Source organism: Pristiophorus japonicus, chromosome 10 (assembly GCF_044704955.1).
Source record: "Pristiophorus japonicus isolate sPriJap1 chromosome 10, sPriJap1.hap1, whole genome shotgun sequence".
In the NCBI taxonomy this organism is placed as follows: Eukaryota; Metazoa; Chordata; class Chondrichthyes; family Pristiophoridae; genus Pristiophorus; species Pristiophorus japonicus.
The window spans coordinates 26,519,148-26,541,304 of record NC_091986.1 but is presented as its reverse complement, the minus strand read 5'-3'; the positions used below and the strand labels follow the sequence as shown (position 1 = coordinate 26,541,304).

Below are 22,157 nucleotides of genomic sequence, written 5' to 3'. Positions count from 1 at the left end.
CTGTAAAATGTTCTAATGTGACATTATCCCATGGTGCCTCATAATGCAGTTGAGGGAAGATTTGCCAATTCTTTCATAAAAATGGTGTGTTTTAAAATTTCTACACACATTTTAGGTTACACAACAATTTCTCTGCATTGACATCACCTATTACCTTGGGTGATAGGTAACATTGACCAACGGTTTCTCTTGGTGTTGCTCAGACACTGCATGTATAATGCAGCAGCATTGAACTTGGTGGCCATTCAAACTAGAAGGGTGACCTATCTTCCTGTGTTGGAAGCTTGTGCAACAATAATGTGTTGCTGATTTGACCCAAAGGACTATTTTGTATCCATGCCATTTAAAAAAAAAAAGTGAAAAATCATAACATAAGAAATAGGAGCAGGAATAGGCCATACAGCCCCTCGAGCCTGCTCCATCATTTAATACGATCATGACTGATCCGATCATGGACTCAAGTCCACTTCCCTGCCCGCTCCCCATAACCCCTTATTCCCTTATCGGTTAAGAAAGTCTATCTCTGTCTTAAATTTATTCATGTCCCAGCTTCCACAGCTCTCTGAGGCAGTGAATTCCACAGATTTACAACCATCTGAGAGAAGAAATTCCTCTTCATCTCAGTTTTAAATGGGCGGCCCCTTATTCTAAGATTATGCCCCCTAGTTCTCGTCTCCCCTATCATTGGAAACGTCATCTCTATAACCACCTTGTCAAGCCCCCTCATAATCTTATACGTTTCGATAAGATCACCTCTCATTCTTCTGAATTCCAATGAGTGGAGATCCAACCTACTCCACCTTTCCTCATAAGTCAACCCCCTCATCTGCGGAATCAACCTAGTGAACCTTCTCTGAACTGCCTCCAAAGCAAGTATATCCTTTCTTAAATATGGAAACCAAAACTGTGCGCAGTATTCTAGGTGTGGCCTCACCAATACCCTGTATAACTGTAGCAAGACTTCCCTGCTTTTATATTCCATCCCCTTTGCAATAAAGATCAAGATTCCATTGGCCTTCCTGATCACTTGCTGTACCTGCATACTAACCTTTTATGTTTCATGCACCAGGACCCCTAGGTCTGGCTGTACTGCAGCATTTTGCAATTTTTCTCCATTTAAATAATAACTTGCTCTTCGATTTTTTTTTCTCTGCCAAAGTGCATAACCTCACACTTTCCAACATTATACTCCATCTGCCAAATTTTTGCCCACTCACTTAACCTGTCTATGTCCTTTTGCAGGTTTATTGTGTCCACCTCTCACATCGCTTTTCCTCCCATCTTTGTATCGCCAGCAAACTTGGCTACGTTACACTCGGTCCCTTCTTCCAAGTCGTTAATATAGATTGTAAATAGTTGGGGTCCCAGCACTGATCCCTGCGACATCCCACTAGTTACTGATTGCCAACCCGAGAATGAACCATTTATCCCGACTTTCTGTTTTCTGTTAGTTAGCCAATCCTCTATCCATGCTAATATATTACCCCCGACCCTGTGAACATTTATCTTGTGCAGTAACCTTTTTATGTGGCACCTTGTCAGATGCCTTCTGGAAGTCCAAATACACCACATCCACTGGTTCCCCATTATCCACCCTGTTCGTTACATCCTCAAAGAACTCCAGCAAATTTGTCAAACATGACTTTCCCTTCATAAATCCATGCTGACTCTGCCTGACTGAATTATGTTTTTCCAAATGTCCTGCTACTGCTTCTTTAATAATGGACTCCAACATTTTCCCAACCATAGATGTTAGGCTAACTGGTCTATAGTTTCCTGCTTTTTGTCTTCCTCCTTTTTAAAATAGGGGCGTTACATTTGCAGTTTTCCACTGTTGGGATATTTTTAGGTCCTCCACTGTAAAGACTGATGCAATATATTTGTTCAGAGTTCTGCCATCTCCATGCTCCCCATCACTAATTCCCCAGTCTCATCCTCTAAGGGACCAGCATTTACTTTCGCCACTCTCTTCCTTTTTATATATCGATATAAACTCTTGCTATCTGTTTTTATATTTTGTGCTAGTTTACTTTCATAGTCTAGCTTCCTTTTCTTAATCATTTTTTTAGTCATTATTTGCTGGCTTTTAAAAGCTTCCCAATCTTCTGTCCTCCCACTAGTTTTGCCCACTTTGTATGCCCTTGTTTTTAAATTGGATACCATCCTTTATTTCTTTAGTTAGCCACGGATGGCTATCTTTTTCTTTTACACCCTTTCCTCCTCACTTGAGTATATTTTTCTTGAGAGTTGTGAAATATCTCCTTAAATGTACGACACTGTTCATCAACCGTCCCACACTTTAATCTATTTTCCCATTCCACTTTAGCCAACTCTGCCCTCGTACCTTTTGTAGTCTCCTTTATTTACGCTTCGTACACTGGTTTGAGATCCAACTTTCTCGCCCTCCATCTGAATTTGAAATTCAACCATGCTATGATCACTCATTCCAAGGCGATCCTTTTACTAGGAGATTGTTTATTAATCCTGTCTCATTACACAGGACCAGATCTAAGATAGCCTGCACCCTGGTTGGTTCCATTACATACTGCTCAGGAACCCGTCCCTTATGCACTCTAAATTCTTCCTCAAGGTTACCCTGACCAATGTGATTTGTCCAATCAATATGGAGATTAAAATCACCCATGATTATTGCTGTTCCCTTTTTTACAAGCCCCCACTTTTTCTTGGTTTATACTCTGACCAACAAAGTTTTTACTGTTAGGGGGCCTATAGACTACGCCCACCAGTGACTTTTTCCCCTTATTATTCCTTATCTCCACCCAAACTATTGCAATGATTCCATCCTTTATCAACAGAGCTACCCCACCTCCTTTTTCCTTTTTGTCTGTACTTCTGGATTGTCAAATACCCCTGAATGTTTAGTTCCCAGTCCTGGTCACGTTGCAACCACATCTCTAATGGCTATCAGATCATACCCATTTGTACCTATTTGTGCTGTCAACTCATCTATTTTGTTACGAATGCTACGTGCATTTAGACAGAGTTTTAAAATTTGTTCTTTTACCCTTTTTTCCTGCTTGCTTCCTCTGTCTTTCAAACTCACTTTCTTTATTTTTGCTTTCTAATTCCAGCTTTACTCCCCTCCCTACTGAATCTAGTCTTGGGTTCCCATCCCCCTGCCAAGCTAGTTTAAACCCTCCCCAACAGCATGAGCAAACCCCCTCCCCCATGAGGATATTGGTTCCGGCGCTGTTCATATACAACCCGTCTGGCTTGTACAGGTCCCACCTTCCCAGAAACGGTCCCAATGCCTCAGGAAATGAAAGCCCTCCTTCCTGTACCATCTCTCCAGCCACATAGTGATCTGCTGTATCCTCCTATTTCTGTACTCACTAGCTCATGGCACCGTGAGTAATCCGGAGGTTGCTACCTTTTTGAGGTCCTGCTTTTTAATCTCGCTCCTAACTCCCTAAACTCTGCCCGCAGGACCTCATCCTCCTTTCGACCCATGTCATATCCTTTCCATTCACAGGAGGATATGGGTGAGCCAGCTGATTTTCTTTAAAGCTTCACCAGTATCTGCTTGCCTTCTCTAAGGCTACATAGGGATGCAAACAGGTGCTGTCTCTCATTTCAGGATTTTCCTTTTTCTCCCAGATATCTCACTATTATAGCACTATGTTGTAGGTGTATTTGAGAATTGTAATGTCATATTAATAAGGAGTAAGTTTTAATTTGGTTAATGGGATGCAGGACAAATCATTTTTTAAAAAGTAGATTTAAAAATTACTAATACCAAATCGCTTACAGTTTTTGACTTCACATGGGACATCGTGGATTAAACTCTTTTTCTTGTGTTCTCCCCTAAAGTCAACAATACTGGAGGGGGATTAGTGAGAGTGACTGCAGTTTGCCTATTGTGCATATTGCACTAAACACTTTGCTTGAGAATTAATTTAAGGAAATTCACTCTGGAACACAACTTGAAATGGTTGGAGTATTTTGAAATGTATTTTCTTCTTTTGCTCATTTTCTCCTCCTGATGGCATTGACTTCTCCCTGAGTTGTGGTGCATCAGTCTCCTTAGGTACTTTATTCAAATGGTCACGTGAGCCTTCGACAATAAGTGTGAGCAGTTCATGGACGACTTTGCCTCTAAGATTGAGACCATCCGTTCGGCCGCCTCTGCCTCTTCCTTTCCTTCCCCTAGCTCACTCGGCCAAACTTCCTCTAACGATGTCCCTGCCCCCCAGCCTTCCGGCCCTGTTGCACAGGAGGGCAGGAAAAAGAGTGGGAGAGCGATAGTGATAGGGGATTCAATTTTGGGGGGAATAGATAGGCGTTTCTGCGGCCGCAACCGAGACTCCAGGATGGTATGTTGCCTCCCTGGTGCAAGGGTCAAGGATGTCTCGGAGCGGGCGCAGGACATTCTAAAAAGGGAGGGAGAACAGCCAGTTGTCGTGGTGCACATTGGTACCAACGACATAGGTTAAAAAAAAAGGGATGAGGTCCTACGAAACGAATTTAAGGAGCTAGGAGCTAAATTTAAAAAGTAGGACCTCAAAAGTCGTAATCTCGGGATTGCTGCCAGTGCCACGTGCTAGTCAGAGTAGGAATCACAAGATAGCGCAGGTGAATATGTGGCTTGAGCAGTGGTGTAGCAAGGAGGGATTCAAATTCCTGGGGCATTGGAACCGGTTCTGGGGGAGGTGGGACCAGTACAAACCGGACGGTCTGCACCTGGGCAGGACCGGAACCAATGTCCTTGGGGAAGTGTTTGCTAGTGCTGTTGGGGAGGAGTTAAACTAATATGGCAGGGGGATGGGAACCAATGCAGGGAGACAGAGGGAAACAAAAAGGAGACAAAAGCAAAAGACAGAAAGGAGATGAGTAAAAGTGGAGGGCAGAGAAACCCAAGGCAAAGAACAAAAAGGGCCACTGTACAGCAAAATTTTAAAAGGACAAAGGGTGTTAAACAAACAAGCCTGAACGCTTTGTGTCTTAATGCAAGGAGTATCCGTAATAAGGTGGATGAATTAACTGCAAATAGATGTTAACAAATATGATGTGATTGGGATTACAGAGACGTGGCTCCAGGATGATCAGGGCTGGGAACTCAACATCCAGGGGTATTCAACATTCAGGAAGGATAGAATAAAAGGAAAAGGAGGTGGGGTAGCATTGCTGGTTAAAGAGGAGATTAATGCAATAGTTAGGAAGGACATTAGCTTGGATGATGTGGAATCTATATGGGTAGAGCTGCAGAACACCAAAGGGCAAAAACGTTAGTGGGAGTTGTGTACAGACCTCCAAATAGTAGTAGTGATGTTGGGGATGGCATCAAACAGGAAATTAGGGGTGCATGCAATAAAGGTGCAGCAGTTATAATGGGTGACTTTAATATGCACATAGATTGGGCTAACCAAACTGGAAGCAATATGGTGGAAGAGGATTTCCTGGAGTGCACAAGGGATGGTTTTCGAGACCAATATGTCGAGGAACCAACTAGAGGTGAGGCCATCTTAGACTGGGTGTTGTGTAATGAGAGAGGATTAATTAACAATCTCGTTGTGCGAGGCCCCTTGGGGAAGAGTGACCATAATATGGTGGAATTCTGCATTAGGATGGAGAATGAAACAGTTAATTCAGAGACCATGGTCCAGAACTTAAAGAAGGGTAACTTTGAAGGTATGAGGCGTGAATTGGCTAGGATAGATTGGCGAATGATACTTAAGGGGTTGACTGTGGATGGGCAATGGCAGACATTTAGAGACCGCATGGATGAACTACAACAATTGTACATTCCTGTCTGGCGTAAAAATAAAAAAGAGAAGGTGGCTCAACCATGGCTATCAAGGGAAATCAGGGATAGTATTAAAGCCAAGGAAGTGGCATACAAATTGGCCAGAAATAGCAGCGAACCCGGGGACTGGGAGAAATTTAGAACTCAGCAGAGGAGGACAAAGGGTTTGATTAGGGCAGGAAAAATGGAGTACGAGAAGAAGCTTGCAGGGAACATTAAGACGGATTGCAAAAGTTTCTATTGAAATGCAAAGAGAAAAAGGTTAGTAAAGACAAACGTAGGTCCCCTGCAGTCAGAATCAGGGGAAGTCATTAACGGGGAACAAAGAAATGGCAGACCAATTGAACAAGTACTTTGGTTCGGTATTCACTAAGGAGGACACAAACAACCTTCCGGATATAAAAGGGGTCAGAGGGTCTAGTAAGGAGGAGGAACTGAGGGAAATCCTTATTAGTCGGGAAATTGTGTTGGGGAAATTGATGGGATCGAAGGCCGATAAATCCCCAGGGCCTGATGGACTGCATCCCAGAGTACTTAAGGAGGTGGCCTTGGAAATAGCGGATGCATTGACAGTCATTTTCCAACATTCCATTGACTCTGGATCAGTTCCTATCGAGTGGAGGGTAGCCAATGTCACCCCACTTTTTAAAAAAGGAGGGAGAGAGAAAACAGGGATTTATAGACCGGTCAGCCTGACCTCAGTAGTGGGCAAAATGATGAAATCAATTATTAAGGATGTCATAGCAGCGCATTTGGAAAGAGGTGACATGATAGGTCCAAGTCAGCATGGATTTGTGAAAGGGAAATCATGCTTGACAAATCTTCTGGAATTTTTTGAGGATGTTTCCAGTAGAGTGGACAAGGGAGAACCAGTTGATGTGGTGTATTTGGACTTTCAGAAGGCTTTCGACAAGGTCCCACACAAGAGATTAATGTGCAAAGTTAAAGCACATGGGATTGGGGGTAGTGTGCTGACATGGATTGAGAACTGGTTGTCAGACAGGAAGCAAAGAGTAGGAGTAAATGGGTACATTTCAGAATGGCAGGCAGTGACTAGTGGGGTACCGCAAGGTTCTGTGCTGGGGCCCCAGCAGTTTACACTGTACATTAATGATTTAGACGAGGGGATTAAATGTAGTATCTCCAAATTTGTGGATGACACTAAGTTGGGTGGCAGTGTGAGCTGCGAAGAGGATGCTATGAGGCTGCAGAGTGACTTGGATAGGTTAGGTGAGTGGGCAATTGCATGGCAGATGAAGTATAATGTGGATAAATGTGAGGTTATCCACTTTGGTGGTAAAAACAGAGACAGACTATTATCTGAATGGTGACAGATTAGGAAAAGGGGAAGTGCAATGAGACCTGGGTGTCATGGTACATCAGTCATTGAAGGTTGGCATGCAGGTACAGCAGGCGGTTAAGAAAGCAAATGGCATGTTGGCCTTCATAGCGAGGGGATTTGAGTACAGGGGCAGGGAGGTGTTGCTACAGTTGTACAGGGCCTTGGTGAGGCCACACCTGGAGTATTGTGTACAGTTTTGGTCTCCTAACTTGAGGAAGGACATTCTTGCTATTGAGGGAGTGCAGCGAAGGTTCACCAGACTGATTCCCGGGATGGCGGGACTGACATATCAAGAAAGACTGGATCAACTGGGCTTGTATTCACTGGAGTTCAAAAGCATGAGAGGGGATCTCATAGAAACATTTAAAATTCTGATGGGTTTAGACAGGTTAGATGCAGGAATAATGTTCCCAATGTTGGGGAAGTCCAGAACCAGGGGTCACAGTCTGAGGATAAGGGGTAAGCCATTTAGGACCGAGATGAGGAGGAACTTCTTCACCCAGAGAGTGGTGAACCTGTGGAATTCTCTACCACAGAAAGTTGTTGAGGCCAATTCACTAAATATATTCAAAAAGGAGTTGGATGTAATCCTTACTACTCGGGGGATCAAGGGGTATGGCGAGAAAGCAGGAATGGGGTACTGAAGTTGCATGTTCAACCATGAACTCATTGAATGGCAGTGCAGGCTCGAAGGGCCGAATGACCTACTCCTGCACCTATTTTCTATGTTTCTATACCATTTGCCTTCTTCACCGCCTGCTGCACCTATATGCCAACTTTCAATGACTGATGAACCATGACACCCAGGTCTCGTTCCACCTCCCCTTTTCCAAATCTGCCACCGTTCAGATAATATTCTGTCTTTGTGTTTTTACCCCCAATGTGGATAACCTCACATTGATCCACATTATACTGCATCTGCCATACATTTGCCCACTCACCTAATATGTCTAAGTCACCCTGCAGCCTCTTAGCGTCCCCCTCACAGTTCACACCGCCACCCAGTTTAGTGTCACCTGCAAACTTGGAGATATTCTACTCAATTTCTTCATCCAAATCATTGATGTATATTGTAAATAGCTGGGGTCCCAGCACTGAGCCCTGCGGCACCCCACTGCTCACTGCCTGCCATTCTGAAAAGGACCCGTTTATCCTGACTCTGCTTCCTGTCTGCCAACCAGTTCTCTATCCATATCAGTATATTGCCCCCAATACCATGTGCTTTGATTTTGCACACTAATCTCTGGCTGCTGTATGTATACGGCGTCGAGCTGGAAGAATGCTTATTGATCATTTTTAACGTAATCGAAGAGGTCGCAACAAATGGGGAGGAGGCCTTCGTCCCCCTCCACGAGTTTACAGGGAACATTGCTCATACCTGCAGCTCTGAGGCACAGTGCCTTAGAAGGCTGCGCTTCCGAAAAGAGGTAGTCACAGAGATATACAGCTCCTACAGGCAGACCTACAGCCTACCAGCGGCAACAGGACTGCACTGCCCGTCGAGGTAAAGGTGACTGTGGCACTTGCCTTCTGTGCCTCCATCTCCTTTCAGGCATCAGCCGGGGACATATGCGCCATCTCACAGCACGCTACACATCGCTACATTCGCCAGGTGATTACTGCACTGTACACACACAGGATAGAGTTCCTAAACTTCCCAATAACCAAAGATGCCCAAAGTGAGAAGGCTGTAGGTTTTGGATGATTTGCTGGCTTCCCCACGGTTCAGAGTGCCCATGACTGTATGCACATTGCCCTGCGAGCACCTTTACACAATCCAGAGGTTTACCGAAACCAAAAGGGATTCCTCTCCATGAAATTGCAGATCACCTGCGACCATACGCAGCACTTCATGGCAGCCAATACTCAATACCCAGGGAGCATCCATGATGTTTTCATCTTGCGTGAGAGCCCTGTCTCAGGCCTGTTCCAGCGTCAATCACCAGGCCAGAGCAGGATGCTCGGGGACAAATGTTATGGCCTCGCCACCTGGTTCATGACCCCACCCCCCTCCGGAGCCCTCAGACAGAAGCCAAGCATTGCTACAATGAGAGCCATGCAGCCGCATGCAAGATCGTCGTACAGACAATTGCAGTGTTCAAGCAGTGCGTCCAATGCCTGGACCACTCTGGAGGCTGCCTGCAATACTCCCCTCAGCAGGTCTCTGACTTCATTGTGGTGTGCTGCGTGCTACACAACTTAGCCATCATGAGGGGACAGGATTTGCCAGGTGGAGGGAATAGGAGGAGGAGGAGGAAGAGGAGTCATCTGGTGAGGAACCCATGCCACCACTGGAGGCATCGTGGAAATTTCGCCGCTGCAAAAGCCTTGCGTCAGCACTTTATAATTGAGTGCTTTGCTTGAAAAGTGATAGGCATGTTTGACTGTTGCTTGGCCACTCTATCGCACCATGTTGACTATTCCCCCTCTCACTCTACAAATGAGACACTACACAGGAAAGGTTAGGGTGAACAGAAGAATTTATTAAACATTGTAAACTTTGTCAACTTTGTAAACTTCAATAAAATAACATAAATTAGTTGTATCCAGCAGTGTAATAATTCAACAACAACATAAATCAGAACATCATAATAAAACATAAAACATAGGATGCATCCAGCATCAACAACATAAATGCAGCAACCCCTGCCCCACTATCTTTTACCACCGGCTTCCCCACCCCGCCCCCTTTCCATATCCCCCTCCCTTGCTGGCTGCTCCGAACCAAAGTGGTACCAAGGTGGCGTGCAGCAAGGTTACCAGAGCGCTGCTGTGTTGGGGGGAGAGACAATGGAGACGCCACCTGGGGACACACTGGACCAGCTCGCGGCATGGAAGGCCCGGCTTCTGACTGGCTCGCCTCTTCATCGGCGTCGACAGTCACAGGTGGTTTGGGTTTGGGTGTGACAGTGGGGAGCGCAGAAAGAATGGCGGGAAGGTTTAAGGACTGCATCACCTACCCAAGCTGAAGCAGAGCTTAACATAAGAACATAAGAAATAGGAGCAGGAGTAGGCCATTTGGCCCCTCAAGCCTGCTCCACCATTTAATAAGATCATGGCTGATCTGATCATGGACTCGGCTCTACTTCCCTGCCTGCTCCCCATAACCCTTTACTCCCTTATCGCTCAAAAATCTGTATCTCCGCCTTAAATATGTTCAATGACCCAGCCTCCACACCTCTCTGGGGCAGAGAATTCCACAGATTTATAACCCTCTGAGAGAAGAAATTCCTCCTCTGTTTTAAATGGGCGACCCCTTATTCTGATACTATGCCCCCTGGTTCTAGATTCCCCTGCGAGGGGAAACATCCTCTCTGCATCTACCTTCTCGAGCCCCCTCAATATCTTGTGTATTTCAATAAGATCACCTTTCATTCTTCTTCACTTCATTGAGCTTGTGCTTGTGATGCACTATATTCCGCAAGGCTTCATGCCACACACTCTGGGACTCCAGTGTGACCGGTGGAGGGTACCAGCCTCGTGTGGGCAGTGATGGCCTCACAGGTTTCACGGCTCGCACCGACAATCTGCGACCATACCTCCGTAATGGTCACAGTGAGATTCTTGATGGTCACGGGAATCCTACCCAAGACATCAAGGAGCTGACGGCTGACCTGGATGATCTCCCTGGACATTCCCACCGTGTCCAGTTCCACGTCTGCATGTCTGTCAGCAGACCGACTTTGCCAACTCACCCTCTGGAGAGATGGTATATGGGATTCGAACCCAGAACTGCGTTACTGCACGCCACTGGTCCCAGGAGCCTCGGAATTGTCAAAGCCCGAGAACGTCACATCATCGTCTGCAGACAAGGTGATTGCCGGTGGTAAAAGAGGGGTGGATTGTATCTGCCCTGGAGTCGGCTGATCTCTGAACTTGTCCTCTTCCTCCTCCTGTACATGATGGCCTGTTGCTTTCAGGGATGCTGTGGCTGCTCATCTGGAAGTAGAAAGCAACAGAGGAGTGGTTAGCAGCAGGGGAAGGGGCAGGGTGACATGAGGGATTGGGGGTAGTGTACTGACATGGATTGAGAACTGGTTGTCAGACAGGAAGCAAAGAGTAGGAGTAAATGGGTACTTTTCAGAATGGCAGGCAGTGACTAGTGGGGTACCGCAAGGTTCTGTGCTGGGGCCCCAGCTGTTTACATTGTGCATTAATGATTTAGATGAGGGGATTAAATGTAGTATCTCCAAATTTGCGGATGACACTAAGTTGGGTGGCAGTGTGAGCTGCGAGGAGGATGCTGTGAGGCTGCAGAGCGACTTGGATAGGTTAGGTGAGTGGGCAAATGCATGACAGATGAAGTATAATGTGGATAAATGTGAGGTTATCCACTTTGGTGGTAAAAACAGAGAGACAGACTATTATCTGAATGGTGACAGATTAGGAAAAGGGGAGGTGCAAAGAGACCTGGGTGTCATGGTACATCAGTCATTGAAGACTGGCATGCAGGTGCAGCAGGCGGTTAAGAAAGCAAATGGCATGTTGGCCTTCATAGCAAGGGGATTTGAGTACAGGGGCAGGGAGGTATTGCTACAGTTGTACAGGGCATTGGTGAGGCCACACCTGGAGTATTGTGTACAGTTTTGGTCTCCTAACCTGAGGAAGGACATTCTTGCTATTGAGGGAGTGCAGCGAAGGTTCACCAGACTGATTCCCGGGATGGCGGGACTGACCTATCAAGAAAGACTGGATCAACTGGGCTTGTATTCACTGGAGTTCAGAAGAATGAGAGGGGACCTCATAGAAACATTTAAAATTCTGACGGGGTTAGACATGTTAGATGCAGGAATAATGTTCCCAATGTTGGGGAAGTCCAGAACCAGGGGTCACAGTCTAAGGATAAGGGGTAAGCCATTTAGGACCGAGATGCGGAGGAACTTCTTCACCCAGAGAGTGGTGAACCTGTGGAATTCTCTACCACAGAAAGTTGTTGAGGCCAATTCACTAAATATATTCAAAAAGGAGTTAGATGAGGTCCTTACTACTAGGGGGATCAAGGGGTATGGCGAGAAAGCAGGAATGGGGTACTGAAGTTGAATGTTCAGCCATGAACTCATTGAATGGCGGTGCAGGCTAGAAGGGCCGAATGGCCTACTCCTGCACCTATTTTCTATGTCTATGTTTCTGTGAGGAAGGTCACATAGCACAGGCTCATTTGAAGGACCGCCGCCACTCCATTATATCTAGTCCACAGACACTGCATCATATTGCCCCAACCCAGCCCAGGGAGTGTACAATTTCCAAGTGTGGGTCAGCGCCCCCAGTGGCAGTTGCCTGACCGGAGACCTCCAGGTAGGTAAGTGGCAGGGTCTGAGACGGACTGCCGCCTGTCCACATCTGTTCACGGCGATTATGAGACTTCTTTGCCTGCAAAGTTGAAAATGGAAATGGTTACCAGAGGGTCCATCTGGTCTTGTGGCACACACACATAGCCACTAAAGCACTTGTACCAGACTGTCCGAATGTAATACAGTCCTCTGTTTAATGGCCTTGGAAGTTGCCCGTGCTTCATCAGGAGGACATCGAAGTGTGGAGACATCTTGTGAGATCTCAGAAAGCAATCTTAATAATGTGTAAAGATCATTCATGGCAAATAGGGTGCCACACTAAGCCTACCTATGTGTCATGTATTTTAGGAGACAACCCACAGTGCTGAGAGACACCAACAGCATGAGAACACCCACAGACTGCTGACGGGCACCAATAGAATGCGAACAAATAGTGTGTCAGATTTAGAACTGAAGTAATGAAGAGTGCATGAATAAAAATTGTACTCGCTCTTCATGACCCTCGAAAGATCATTGAACTTTTTTCGGCACTGTGTGTGCCATTCCTGCCAACTAGATCTGAGGCAGAAACCGCCTCAGCAATTTCCCTCCTTATGGGTTTAAAAATGGATGCCAGGGGTCTAGATCCACCCCTACGTTGCAACTCCTGCCATCTTCTCCACAGCCCCCACTCGAGCTTCATTCGCCCCTGGCTAAATCACCTGGCACTCTCTCGAATCATCATCATCCTCCATCATCAAAATCCAAATATAAAATGGCTGATTCAGCCCCGGGTGTACTGCGCATGTGTGCGGCTGCTCCCTGCATTTGTCTTGCCGATCGGACAGCAGATCAGAAGCAGCACGGGGCAGGGGGGGGGGGGGGGAAATTGCGCGTGCGCAGAATGGCTGATTTTAAAAAATTTGGCGCTGAAACTTTCAGCTCCGGCGTACACATTCTGCGGTGCAGTGCCGGGGTTAGCGCTAATGCTTGTCGTGAACTTGTATTTGGCGAAAGTTGCACGCTCTGACACTAACGCTAACCCGATGTTAAATTTTTGATTTTGCCACCATCTGTGCTCGGAAATGGGCGAAAACGCAAAAACCCGAAAATCCAGCCCAGTAAGTTCAGTCCAAATGTAGTCCAAATCCTTGAACGTGTTGTCTCCTCCCAAATCCATGCCCAGATTTCCCGGAACTCCATGATTGAATCCCTCCAATCCGGTTTCCGCCCCTGCCACAGTACTGAAACAACTCTTATAAAAGTCACAAATGACATCCTTTGTGACTGTGACAAAGGTAAACTATCCCTTCTCATCCTTCTGCACCTATCTGCAGCCTTTGACACAGTTGACCACTCCATCCTCTTCCAACGCCTCTCCGCCCATCGTCCAGCTGGGTGGGACTGCACTCGCCTGGTTCCATTCTTATCTATCTAATCGTAGCCAGAAAATCTCCTGTAATGGCTTCTCTTCCCACTCCTGCATCGTTACCTCTGGTGTTCCTCAAGGATCTAATCTTGGCCCCCTCCTATTTCTCATCTATATGTTGCCCCTTGGCGCCATCATCCAAAAACACAGCGTTAGTTTCTACATGTACGCTGACGACACCCAACTCTACCTCACCACCACCTCTCTCGACCCCTCCACGGTCTCTCAATTTTCAGACTGCTTGTCCGACATCCAGTACTGGATGAGCAGAAATTTCCTCCCAACTAAATATTATGAAGACTGAAGCCATTGTCTTTGGTCCTGGCCACAAACTGCGTTCCCTAGCTACTGACTCCATCGCACTCCCTGTCAACTGTCTGAGGCCGAACCAGACTATTCGCAACCTTGGTGTCATATTTGACCTTGAAATTAGTTTCCGACCATATATCCGTAGCATAGCTAAGACTGCCTATTTCCACCTCCGTAACATCACCCGTCTCTGCCCTTGCCTCTGCTCATCTGCTTCAGAAATGGTCATCCATGCCCTTGTTACTTCTAGACTTGACTATTCCAACGCACTCCTGGCTGGCCTCCCACCGGGCTGCCCATGTCCTAACTCATACCAAGTCCCGATCACCCATCACTCCTGTGTTCGCTGACCTACGTTGGCTCCCGGTTAAGCAACGCCTCGATTTTTAAATTCTCATCCTTGTTTTCAAAACACTCCATGGCCTCACCCCTCTATCTCTAACCTCCTCCCGTCCAAAACCCTCTTGATATGTCTGCGCTCCTCTAATTCTAGCCTCGCAAGCTTCTTTGATTTGAATAGTTCAATCATTGGTGGCTGTGCCTTCAGCTGCCTGGGCCCTCAGCTGTGGAATTCCCTCCCTAAACCTCCGCCTCTATCTTTCCTCCTTTTAAAACGTTCGTTAAAGCCTACCTCTTTGACCAAGCTTTTGGTCTCTTTATGTGGCTCGGTGTCAAATTTTGTTTGATAACGCTCCTGTAATGTGCTTGGGATGTTTTACTACATTGAATGTGCTATATAAATGCAAGTTGTTGTTGTAAAAACATAAGGAGCTGGAGTCGGCCATTTGGCCCTTCGAGCCTGCTCCGCCATTTAATAAGATCGTGGCTGATCTGATCATGGACTCAGCTCCACTTCCCTGCCCGCTCCCCATAACCCTTTACTCCCTTATCGCTCAAAAATCTGTCTATCTCCGCCTTAAATATACTCAATGACCCAGCTTCCACAGCTCTGTGTGGCAAAAAATTCCATAGATTTACTACCCTCAGAGAAGAAATTCCTCCTCATCTCAGTTTTAAATGGGTGGCCCCTTATTCTGAGACCATGTCCCTAGTTTTAGTTTCCCCTATGAGTGGAAATATCCTCTTTGCATCCACCTTGTCAAGCCCCCTCATTATCTTATATGTTTCAATAAGATCACCTCTCATGCTTCTGAACTCCAATGTGTATAGGCTCAACCTCTCCTCAAGTCAACCCCCTCATCTCCGGAATCAACCAAGTGAACCTTCTCTGAACAGCCTCCAATGCAAGTATATCCTTCCTTAAATATGGAAACCAAAACTGCACACAGTACTCTAGGTGTGGCCTCACCAATACCCTGTACAATTGTAGCATCACTTCCCTGCTTTTATATTCTATCCCCCTCGCAATAAAGGCCAACATTCCATTTGCCTTCCTGATTACTTGCTGTACCTGCGTGCTAACTTTTTGTGTTTCATGCACAAGGACCCCTAGGTGTCTCTCAGTACTGCAGCACTTTGCAATTTTACTCCATTTAAATTATAATTTGCTTTTCTATTATTTCCGAAAAAGTGGATAACCTCACATTTTCCCACATTATACTCTATCTGCCAAATTTTTGTCCACTCAACTTAGCCTGTCTATAACCCTTTGCAGATTTTTTGTGTTTTTCTCACAATTTGCTTTCCCACCCATCTTTGTATCATCAGCAAACTTGGCGACATTACACTCGGTCCCTTCATCCAAGTCTTTAATATAGATTGTAAATAGTTGAAGATCCAGCACTGATCCCTGCGGCATCCCACTAGTCACTGTTTGCCAACTGGAAAATGACCCATTTATCCTGACTCTCTGTTTTCTGTTAGTTAGCCAACCCTCTATCCATGCTAATATATTATCTTGTGCAGTAACCTCTTATGTGGCACCTTATCGAATGCCTTCTGGAAATCCAAATACACCACATCTACGGGTTCCCCCTTATCCATCCTGCTCGTTACATCCTCACAGAACTCCAGCAAATTTGTCAAACATGATTTCCCTTTCATAAAACCATGTTGATTCTGTTTGATTGAATTATGCTTTTCCAAATGTCCCGCTACTGCTTCCTAAATAATGGACTCCAGCATTTTCCCATGACAGATGTTAAGCTAACTAGTCTATAGTTTCCTGCTTTTCAGGTGAAACAGATGAGAATAATTCAACCAGGGCAAGTAGATGTAATTAAGTCCCCCTTTTTCAAGTTATTCATTCTTATTTTTATGTTTCCATTCTAAATTTCCGTGTCTTGTACAATGGGAACTGCCTATGTAAACGTATTACGATGTAATTACACCCTCTTGCTATTGCCACTGCAGCCTGTCTATCATCTGCCAGTCACGTTCGGCATATCCCAAAGGCCCATGCTTGGATCCCTTCTATTCCTTATCGTCATGCTGCCCCATGCCAATATCACAAACTTAAGGTTCAGCTTCTACAAATGTATGCTGAAGACATCACTCTGCTACACAATCTTAATTCTAAGGTTGTCATCATGGTATGAGGGGATTGCCTTTCAGGAGAGATTGAATAGACTAGACCTATATTCCCTAAAGTTTAGAAGAATGAGAGGTGATCTAATTGAAATGTATAAAATTCTTAAGGGGCTTGACAGGGTTAATGCTGGGAAAATGTTTCCCCTGGCTGGGGAATCTAGAATTAGGGGTCGGCCATTTAGGACTGAGATGAGGAGATTTTTCTTCACTCAAAGGCTTGTGAATCTTTGGCATTCTCTACCCCAGAGAGCTGTGGATGCTCAGTCATTGACTGTATTCAAGACAGAGGTCGATATATTTTTCGGAATTAAGGGATATGGGGATAGTGGGGGAAGGTGGAGTTGAGGTAGGAGGTCAGCCATGATCTTGTTGAATCAGCCATGTTATTCTTGATCCTTGGATGTGCTTCAAGCCCACTTTCAACCCATAACCAAGATAGATAGCTTCCAACTATAACATCATTTGCCTCCCACCACTGAAATCCTCATCCACCCTTTGCCACTTCAAGGCTTGATACTTTCTTTTGGTTGTCTCTCATTCTACCTAGCACAAACACCAATTTGTTTGGAACTTTGTAGTCCATATCTTTCCACACACAAACTGCACGCACACCATCCCTGGCCTTGCAGACTGCACCCTAAAACACTTGGATATCGATAACTCGCCTTCAAATCCTTCCGTAGTCTTGCTTCATAATTATTTAATGTCCTGTCCTAAATCCCAGCGTATAGCCTCTGCTCTTTTGATTGAGTTTTTGGATGTTACTGTGACCCCTACCCCTCGCTCTCTACCATGGGTGGCAGAGCCTTCGGTTACCATACCCCCTTGCATTCTGAGACTTTTCTGTCTCCTGTCCATCAGAAGCGTCCACTTGTCCCACTGGCAACTCTCCAATCCACCTGAAGGCAGACATTTTCGTGAGACAAGGCCAGATGTGAATTGTTATCTGCTTTATTTTGCAGCCAGCAACTGAACCTACAGAGTAACAGTTCTAGCAAATGGAATTATTTCACTCAATCGCTTGTCGATGCTGAAATAAAACCATGCAGCCAGTCCCTTTCGTAGGCCAACTTGATTGTTTTGGCGTTGCCTTTCATTTTGGCCAACTTCTAACTGCAAAGACTGCCTAACTGCATTTTAGCTTTTTGCCCTGGGCTCCCTTTGGAAAAACCAGACCAACCTGAGCGTGGACTTTCCCCTTATTGTTGAATCTCACCCCAGGAAGCGGGAGAGAGAGGAGAGAGCCCGCGCGAATAGAATCGTCCTCGTCACAATGGGTGTGAATGTTTGTTTGGCTATCTGAGATCAGGGCCTGGAGTTTCTGCTCGAGTGCGCTGGATATTTTTTCGGCGCAATTCCCCCGCTATCGGTGTAACCGGTGCAAAAGATCGCGGAATTTTAGGAGCAAATTGTGTTCAGTGCAACATTTTGCGCTCGTTTTAATATCATTGTGCTGGAAGCAGGCCCCGCCCCCACATATGGCCATGCCCACGGGGGAAATTAATCACCGTCGCTCGTTTGCAGGCCTTCAAGGAGGCTCCAAACATTAAGCTGGAACTTTTGGGCACAAGGACACTAATAGATACAGTTTGAAAGGATTGGAATTATTTTTTTTTTTAATTTACTCGGGTACCCCAATCGATCCAGAAAATAGTTTGTACTTTTTTTTTAACGTTATTTTTAGTCATTTAAAATCGGGTTACTCACAGGTGGTGGATTGCCACAGATTTAAAATGTTTATTTTTTGTGCTAAACCCATTTTTACCTGTAATAATCAAATTGCACCAAGTTACCATTCTTAAATATATCAAGGAATACTTTTCTAACAATTTTAAAAAATAATTACGTTTTAAGACGCTGCCCGATTGCGCTGGATCATGACAAATTTTGTGTCGGCAATATGCAAATGAATTTGATGGGAAACTTGTGGGCGTGGGGAGGTGGTTGAAATCGCTTTTCAAAACGGGCACAATTTGCTCTGGAATCTGCGATTGCGCCCAAAGTGGAACCTCCACCGCCCCCAGATTATTAACATCATGATTGAGACAACGTCAGCTTCGGGCTTGCTGACATCTGAAGCTTCCTTCTGCCTCCGTGCTGTAGCCTGCTGCTTTTTAAACCAGGGTTTCTTTTAAAAACACAATTCTTAAACGGTAACTCAATACCAAATCCTTTACCGTGTAGGAAGAAATACATCAAAGAAATCCCTGACACTTGAAAATCATTCTAAGAGCACAATGATTTCCCAAATGCTAGAAGGAATGGGAATCATAACTTGTAATGAATTCTCCAGGGTCCCAGGCCTTCTGCATGCACTGTGAAATCAGCACATTCCTGTGGATGTAGCACATAGAGTCAAGAGATGGCCTGTATATGGCAAACCATCGCTTCAGATGCTTTCCACTCAACAAATTCCTGGCTCGTGATGTGGTCTTTAAAAAAAAACCAAGTATAGCAGAAGATTTATTAATCTTTACGCACACAATGAATCCCACTGTATGTAACATACTGTTGAGTTACAGTTTGATTTTTGGCTGTGGTTCTTGGTTGAAGTGAGCTGCTGATGAGAATCCCATTTAAACTGTTGGAACCCATTTGATTTACTTAAAACATCTTCCCGATTTTTACATTTTTTTTATTAAAGAAGATTTAAAAAATTTTTAAATACTATAAACCCTTGATGGGGACAGAGGAGAATGTTCGGGACTGACTTTGTGAACATCTGCTGACTTCGACTTTTTTTTCCCCCTAATTGTTTCATTAAACCTCAGTGTTAAACTCTTATTCGGGCGAAATAATTTGAAAAAGGCTTGTATTTAGATAAGTCTGGACAGTTTTCACAGTACACGGGGATTGGTAATATGGTTGAACACATGATGGGGACTCTGCAATTTTGTGGGGAACACTGGGAAAGGTAGTTTTGTGATGAGCCGGGTCAGTGGGATATCATAATGCCTTCCTAAGTAAGTCACGATCTTGTCGGGTTAGTTCATTGCCCTTTGGAAAATTGTTGCTCCTTTCTACATTGAACTCTTTTTATCTTTTTGGAAAGAAATACTTGCATTTATATAGTGTCTTTCACGACCTCCGGACATCCCAGAGTGTAGGATAAAGGGCAGCAGTCGCATGGGAACACCACAACCTACAAGTTCCCCTCCCCAAGTCACGCATCATCCTGACTTGGAAATATCGCCTTTCCTTCATTGTCGCTGGGTCAAAATCCTGGAGCTCCCTCCCTAACAGCACTGTGGGAGCATCTTCACCACACGGACTGCAGAGGTTCAGGAAGGCGGCTCACCACCACCTCAAGGGCAATTAGGGATTGGCAATAAATGCTGGCTTTGCCAGCGACGCCTACAATCCATGAATGAATAAAAAAATGCCTTTTTGTGGCAATCTGAGTTTGGAGGGGTGGGGGGGGAAGGGGAAGTGACGATAGTTGACTGTTTTTTTTGACTGACCTGGATTTATCTATTGTCTTAAGAATTGTGTTTTTGAGCTATATATCCTGTATTGAGTAAGATTAGATTTGCTGCACAGTGAGTGATTGGTTGAAGCGAATAGTATGGATGCAGTTCATGGGAGGCTGGACAAGCATATGAGGGAGAAGGGAATAGAGGGTTATGCTGGTGGAATTGGATGAGGATAGATGGAAGGATGCGCGACTGGAGCATAAATGCCAGTATATACTGGTTAGGCCGAATGGCCTGTTTCTGTGTCGTTTATCCTATGTGATTATTTGGAGAGCTTAGAATGAATTCTGGGACTTTAAAGTAATTACAGTCCTACGAAAATGTCATCAGGTAGGTTACCAATTGATTGAGACTGTAGACCCAAAACAGTTGTGCATTCCTTTTGAAGTACTGCCTTCCAGTTCTAGATGTTCTTACTAATTGGCCATTCCATGCATTGGCAGGCTTGAAGATTTCCTGGCTCTCCGTCATCCATTGTCCACCAATGATTGTGATCTAAACAATCTTCAAAAACCAACAGGGGAATAATTATGTGGATGTCACTTTTTTAAAGGGATACTAATGGCATTTCTTTTGCAAATTAAAAAAATATTGCGAAATGGAAGCACTGACCGTAATGCTTTCAGCAGCACAAATATTTTATAGTTTACAAGGGGAATCAACCAGCCCTTGTTTCACACTAGGTGGTGCTGTTACTCTGAAAACGAGTTGGCTTCACAGGCTGGGTAGGCGGACTACTGTCACATCCACTTGAAATATTGAAACATTAATCTCAAAAGATAGTGCCAGGAGTAATTTCTTTAAACAATTTTTTTAAAGCTTTTTAAAAAAAAAAAATGAGGGGATGCTGGAAGCCAAGGATAGGTAATGATTTGTCATATTTGTTAACTTAATCGCAGAAACTAGGCTAAAAATGGCAGCTTAGGGTCGGAGACTGATGGTGACTTTTCAGAAAGGAAGCATCGTAACAACTTCAGGTAAATGACCTAAGAATAAAGAGCTGTCAACCATGGCTTAGCGGGTAGCACTCTCGCCACTGAGTCAGAAGGTTGTGGGTTCAAGTCCCACTCCAGAGACTTGAGCACAAAATGTAGGCTGACATTCCAATGCAGTACTGAGGGAGTGCTGCACTGTTGGAGGTGCCATCCTTTCGGATGAGACGTTAAACTGAGGCCCCGTCTGCTCTCTCTCTATCTCTCGATCTCTCTCGAGTGGATATAAAAGATCCCATGTCACTCTTTTTCATAGAAGAGCAGGGGAGTTATCCCTTGTGTCCTCATCCAACATCACTAAATCAGATTATTTGGTCGTTATCATATTGCAGTTTGTGGGAGCTTGCTGTGTGAAAATTGGCTGGCGCATTTCCTACTTTACAACAGTAGCTACACAAAACGCTTTGGGACACCTGAGGCCGTGAAAGGAGCTATTTAAATGCACGTCTCTGTTTTCTAAAGCAATTATGGGGTCTAATCCATGTGGGTTTCATTCTATTCAGTGAATTTAATTGTATGTAAGTTGAATATGTAAAGATTAAGTATACCTGTTGAATTGACTTGAGGCGTTTTCCCACCAGTTCATGCAGCAACTGGGATTGTTGCCCAGTTGGCAATTTGGCGATGTCTTTGGAATGGATCCTGAACTCCTCAATTTGGTGCCAAGACCTGTCTGCTCAATTCTTCTACTCTTCCCTGTTACGGAAAAGGTACTTGTTTTTCTTTTACTATGTCTGGTCACTTCTCTAACTAAAAGGTGGTAAATATGGGACTCCCAAGATGAGGCATATCTTTTCAAAAGTGTAGACCTCAATTTCTCCCACTTATACTCCTGATTACTGTTTTTCTTGTGTTTTATACTGAGGGTACATTTTATACTGAGGCAATCATTCCAGGGAAGACTCCCAGAACTGTGTTTGTGAATGTTAAACTGGCATTTGGTAGTTTCTAAGGCTAAACGTTAAACTTAACCTCAGCCAAATGTCCTGTTTTATCGTTTCTTCCTCCTCTTACACCTTCCCTCTTAAAGGTAGCAGCAATTCATTGCTTGGAGTTTGCAGTTTCTCGGCGTTTGCCATCATTTCTAT

General features: G+C 44.9%; 1 protein-coding gene across 1 annotated transcript in view; it reads left to right on the top strand.

Moving 5' to 3' along the window:
* uchl3 (ubiquitin carboxyl-terminal esterase L3 (ubiquitin thiolesterase)) overlaps positions 1 to 22,157 on the top strand; it is an 80,110-nt gene that overhangs the window by 1,039 nt on the left and 56,914 nt on the right. The window contains exon 2 of the mRNA XM_070891720.1: positions 21,651 to 21,779. Coding sequence (XP_070747821.1) covers positions 21,651 to 21,779 — 129 coding nt within the window. The remainder of the gene's footprint in view (positions 1 to 21,650; positions 21,780 to 22,157) is intronic.